Source organism: Saccopteryx leptura, chromosome 5 (assembly GCF_036850995.1).
Source record: "Saccopteryx leptura isolate mSacLep1 chromosome 5, mSacLep1_pri_phased_curated, whole genome shotgun sequence".
NCBI classification, from domain to species: domain Eukaryota; kingdom Metazoa; phylum Chordata; class Mammalia; order Chiroptera; family Emballonuridae; genus Saccopteryx; species Saccopteryx leptura.
The window spans coordinates 2,448,457-2,453,878 of record NC_089507.1 but is presented as its reverse complement, the minus strand read 5'-3'; the positions used below and the strand labels follow the sequence as shown (position 1 = coordinate 2,453,878).

Here is a 5,422-nt window from a genome sequence, read left to right as displayed (position 1 = left end):
ACAACCCCTCTCCTTCCCCAGCTCCCTCTTCTCCCCGACTTCCTCAGTGGTCCTGCTGGTCCGGAGGAAAGAGGAGGGGAGAGCGCAGCTCCCAGAGCTCAGACCCCTGCCCACCAACCCCAAGCCCACTGACGGGGCCCTGACTGTCCCTGGTCAACATCGAAAAGGGCGCCATCTCATCAAGGGCAGCAGAGAAGGGGCCCAGCCCCAGTGATCACAAAGCAGCCAGAAAATGTCCAGAAAACGTCCCTTTTTATTCCATACGCAAATAAGTAGATTCATTTAAAAAAAAAAAAAAAAGAGCCTTGGCTGCCGGAGGCCACAGCCCAGAAGAGAAGCCCAGCCTGGCCCTGTCTTCTGAGGGAGGGACTGAGAAGTGCCACTCGGCTGTCTGCACTGTCCCCTCCGCAGGGGCCTCTCCCCCGTTCTGCCAGCTGGGCTGCTGCCCCGTCCCCGTGGCCTTGATGCTGATCACAGTCCTTAGGTGGCCTGCCCTCCGGGCCCTGCGTGGTCCCAGGAAGGAACGTTGGCGTTGGGGGATGGTTCCCTCGGAAGCACCTTGGACAGCCTGTGTGTGGTTTGTCTTTGCTGGGGGCTGGCCCCGTGCTGGCTCCTGGCTAAATGGACTTCTTCTAGACCGAGGCCTGTCCCCAAGGTACTCTGAGCAGCATGGCCACTGTCCCTCTGTGATGCCCTCTTCCCTGGAGGATTCTAGCTCCAGTGTGGAGAGCCACAGTCCATAGCGTCCCTGTTACATTCTGGGGGAGCTTGAGACAAAGACTCTGCCCACCAGGGCGAAGCTTGCAGGCCCCGGGCCCAGAGCAGGCTGAAGGAGCCTACCAGCCCGCCCCGGTGGCCTCCTGCGCCCCCTGCGCCCTGACACCACCCTGCTGCGCGCCCGCAGAGCTCCGCAGAGGCCGCGGGGAGCGGGCCCAGAGGATGCGGCTCACACCAGGCCGGGCATCTGCGCCCGCAGAAAGGGCACGGAGGCAGCGGCCGGGAAAGCCGCCAGGGGGTATGCCAGGGCCCCGGAGAAGCCGAGCAGCGGCGGGGGCGGCGCGGGCGCAGTGGGCGCCAGCGGGAAGGGCAGTGTGGCCGGGGCCCCGGCGGCCGTGGCCGGGGGGCTTTCATGGTAGAGCACCGGCACGCGCACGAGGCGCTGCGCGCCGGGCGGGGACAGGCTGGCGGCCTCCAGCTCAGCCGCCAGCTGCCGCTTCCACTTGTTCCGGCGGTTCTGGAACCAGATCTTGACCTGTGTCTCGGTGAGCTGCAGGGAGGCGGCCAGGCCCGCGCGCTCGGCGCTGCTCAGGTAGCGCTTCAGGTCGAAGGTGGACTCGAGCTGGAAGACCTGGCTGCGCGAGAAGACCGTGCGCGTCTTCTTTTTCCGACCGCCGCCAACCGCCACGCCGCCACGCGCCTCTCCCGCCGCCGGAGCCTCGGCCAGCTCGGCCGCCTCCTCCGCGCCGGCCGCAGGGCCCCGCGCCGCCAGCTCCGCTGCCTCCCGCTGCACCGCTCCCGGCCTGGAGCCCCGCTGCCAGGCGCCCTCAGCGCGACCCATCTCCTCGCCCGTCTCCGGTGAGTCCCGGTCGCTGGCTGCAGGGGAGAGAAGGGCTCACGGTTGGTTGTGCGGGCTGCTCTCCAGACCCGATCACTGAGGCCATGTGCCCCTATCACGCCATGCCGTCACCCGCTGTTACACACTGGGGAATATTCCTGCCACCGTACCCCTGGAGTGGGCACACTTCCTGGGGGATGGCGGGAGGCAGAGCCACAGGAGGGGGCCTGAAGCCCAGAGACCACACACACCAACACAACGGCCAGACACCCACGCGAGAGACAGAAAAGACAGCGAGAGAACCACACAAGCACACGCAGAAAACTGACTTCCTGTAACCATTAAAACACACGGACGCCTCCTGGCCACCTCCCAGGAGGACAGAGAGCCTTCAGAGAACTGTGCTGTGTCCCCTGAAAAACAGCAGAGACACCCCTGGGTCCCAGCCCCTCAGACACGGAAATAAACACCCGCTGCGCCCGCTGCCCATGCACTCTCGGGAGCAGATGCAAAATTCCCGCTTGCACAGAAACATTCCTGCAGAAAGAAGACGAACAAATGCAAACAATCCCCAGAAGAAAAGTCCAGTGCCCAGGCGACACCGGGATGCCCAGTCACTCCCGGTTCCTGACCTCTAACCCAGACGTCCACAATTGTCCACAATATGTGCCCAGCAACCGACACTCTCGCTGGAAGGAAACACATACACATGGGCTCTGCAGGAATACGCAGCCGCTGCCTCCCACCCGAACACTGGAGGCAGCAGGTTTCGGGGTACAGAAGTCTGCGTGGGGGGCATCTGACCCGGTGCTCCAAATACCGAGGTCCACCTGACCTCCCAAAGCTGAGGAGATGCCCCAGGTCGGCAAGGGAGGATGCGGTGCCACCAGCTGCAAGTCTGTCTGGGACCAGATTCCAGGCCCAGCTCAGAGGCCGAGACCTGACCGCCCGGCCCCCCAGGCCTCCTCGGGCCCGGCCGTTCTGCCTCTCCACCTCTGAGCCTCTGTGCAAAGGCCCCCGGCTTGTGGTCCAGCTGGAGTGTAGCCGGCAGCCCGGGAGGCTGTGGACTCGGGCAGCAGTGTGTCCAGTGTGTGTCTGTGCCGGTGGGCTGGTGTGGCGGCCTGGACGATCTCACCTGGTGCGCATGGAGTGTCCACATGTATGCCCCGGGTCTGTGTGTGCCCCTGCCCGAGCCTGGTGGCTCAGCCCGCACGGTGCCCGCAGAGGGCTCAGGTTCCAGGCCGCTGCGCCTGCTACCAGATACGGGAGCTTCTGCCTCCGCACACCTCACACCCCAGACTCCCAGAGGCCCATGAATCGCCACAAAATGCCAAGCTGGTGCAAACGGAGACCCTAACCCGCATTGCACGAAATACGAAGTCACCTCTTGGGAGCTGGCTGGGGGTTCAAAGATGGGGTGGTGAAGGGGTGAGGGGAAGGAAGGGGTTTCACCCTTAGAGACCCTCTTCACAAACACCTCAGAAGGGTCCTAAATTTGATGGTTAACTTTTGGGGAACCCACTGAGACCTGCCTACACTTGCAAGAGGGGCACGGACATTCTGAGCATGGCCTCTGAGACAGGGGTTCCCCCATGGCATACATACCAGACAGGGGGGTATCAAAGAGGGAAGAGGTCTCTGCCCATCTCCCCCAGCACATGCCACACGAACATGCCACCAAGCTAACCAGACTTCAGAACGAGATTCCCATCCCCTGAGAACCCTGAGCAAGCTGCACGGTGAGTGTGTGTGTGTGTGTGTGTGTGTGTGTGTGTGTGTTGGGGGGCTGGCAAAGCCGGGGGACCAGGCTGGAATGGCTTCCTGATCTCCTTCCCAGGTGTCTTTTGGCAAAGGGCAGGTCCTCAAGGGAGGCAGCGACCCTGGGTAAGGGGAGCAGAACTCGGGGGTCAGAATGAACGGGTTCTGAGGCTGAGAACGCCCCACTCCCTGCCCCAAGCCCTCAGCAGGGAACAAAGACAGGAGAGGGGGAGGAGCAGAAAAGGGAGGGAGGGGTGAGAATGGGGGCTTCAGCACAGGCTCCCCTCTTGCCTGGCAATCAGCAGCCCCTGGGCCTGAGAGGACCAGGAGGGAGGCCCAGGTCCCTGGCCCAGGCCTGGTCGGCAGCCCTCACAGGAGATGGCACTTTGGGGCACAGACACTGTGGACGACCGCTCCCCTCTCCGAACCGGCCCCCCACACAGTGGCTCCTTCTGCTCAATGCCTGTATTACTCCACGTCCGATTCTCTCTTCGTCCTCCCCTCCTCTCCTTTCCGCACGGTACCCTCTCTCCCTTCGCCCTCCTCTCCTTTCCGCACTGTACCCTCTCTCCCTTCGCCCTCCTCTCCTTTCCGCACTGTACCCTCTCTCCCTTCGCCCTCCTCTCCTTTCCGCACGGTACCCTCTCTCCCTTCGCCCTCCTCACTCAGAGGTTTCTTCCTCTGCGTCTTTTTCTGCTTTGCTCTCCCAACGTCCCTCCCGCCCTCCCTCTGCGTTTCCCCCACCCTCTCTCGGCTTCCTGTCTTTCCTCGTCAGATTTCCCTTTCCCTTCTTTTCTCTATCTTCAGCTGCCGTCCCCTCTCCCCGAGTTCCTCCCTGCGGCTCCCCAGGACCGGCAGAGCCAGGCAGTGGGTGAAACCCAGACCCTACGAAGCGGCCTCTCCCCGTGGAGGCATCCCGTCCCGGAGAGTGGGCCTCCCAACCCGCCCAACCGGAGTCTGCGGGGGCCAGACGAGACCCTGACCCAGCCACACACAGCAGCATGTAGACCCCAAAGGGCGCGGATGAATCCAAAGTCCCGGAGCAAATGCGCGGGCAGGCAGCCGGACCCGCCGCCGGGCCTACCCAGCCACGCGCTGTAACTCACTGTCGGGACTGAGGCCGCCTCCGTAGCCGCCGTGCGCCCGCGGGTACCAGCGTGTTGCGCCGCCGCAGCCCAGAGCGCAGGGCGGCCCGGGGCCGGGGGGCGGCCGGGGACCGAGGCCCAGCGCGCCAGGCCCGAGCAGAGCCCGCGCCCGCGCCTCCCCGCCGGGCCCGCAGCCCACGCGCAGCTGTCTCCGCCGCTGCAGCCGCCGCCGCTTCGCAGGCTCCGCGTCCTCATCCTCCGGGTCGTCGTCGTCCTCGTCCTCGTCCTCGCGGGCGCCGCCGCCCTGGACCGCGCGCCCGGCGCCCTTGGCCTCGGCCGCCAGCAGGTTCTCGATGAGGAAGGAGGAGGCGCGGGCCGGCGTGGCGCGCCCGGGCTCCGTCAGCTCGTCTGGCATCGCGGCTGCGGGCCCGTCGGGCTCTGCTGGGCTCCTTGGGGTCCCGGGAGCCCGGGGCGCGACCAGTCCCGGTCCCCACTGGGGACAGTGGCGCGCGGCTCCCGGGTGCACGCGCCAGCCGACCCTGGAGCCGCTGCCCGGCGCGCTGGCGTCGGGCCCCGCGAGGCAGGCGGCGGCCTCCGCGCGGGGTTGGGCTGGGCCGGGATCGGACGCGCGCCGACAGCTGGCCGGACTGCCGCCTCCCTCGCCTTTCAGGTCGCCGCTCCGGTCGCCGCGGGGGCCGGGGAGGGGTGGAGGAGGGGCCAGCAGGGGCGGGGCGGCACGGGCGGGCGGGCCGCCAGCTCAGCCCAAGGGCGACGCAGCGGCCCCGAGCGCGGCCGCTGCACGGAGGCGCTGCGGGGTCCGGGCGCGCAGGCGGTCTCGCGGCCGGGAACCCAGGCGTGATCCATTCCCGGGGAGTCCGCGCCACTCACGCCGAGGTTGGGGAGGTGGGACCTCGGCCAGGCGACCGCCCATTGGCTGCAGGGACCAGATGAGAAACAGGCTGGCCAATCACTGTCCGGCAAGGGCTGTAATCACCTCGCTGCGGGAAGAGTGTTGGACTGAGCG

The 5,422-nt window shown here is 66.3% G+C and overlaps 1 protein-coding gene across 1 annotated transcript; it reads right to left on the bottom strand.

Annotated features, from left to right (window-relative positions):
* Positions 1-244: 244 nt before the first annotated feature.
* On the bottom strand, positions 245-4,921 carry HMX1 (H6 family homeobox 1). Its single transcript, XM_066385381.1, has 2 exons — positions 4,420-4,921; positions 245-1,593 (listed from the first exon to the last, which is right to left on the bottom strand). The coding sequence occupies exons 1-2, from the start codon at positions 4,811-4,813 to the stop codon at positions 947-949; spliced, it is 1,041 nt and encodes a 346-aa protein (XP_066241478.1). The 5' UTR covers positions 4,814-4,921; the 3' UTR covers positions 245-946.
* Between the last annotated feature and the right edge of the window lie 501 nt (positions 4,922-5,422).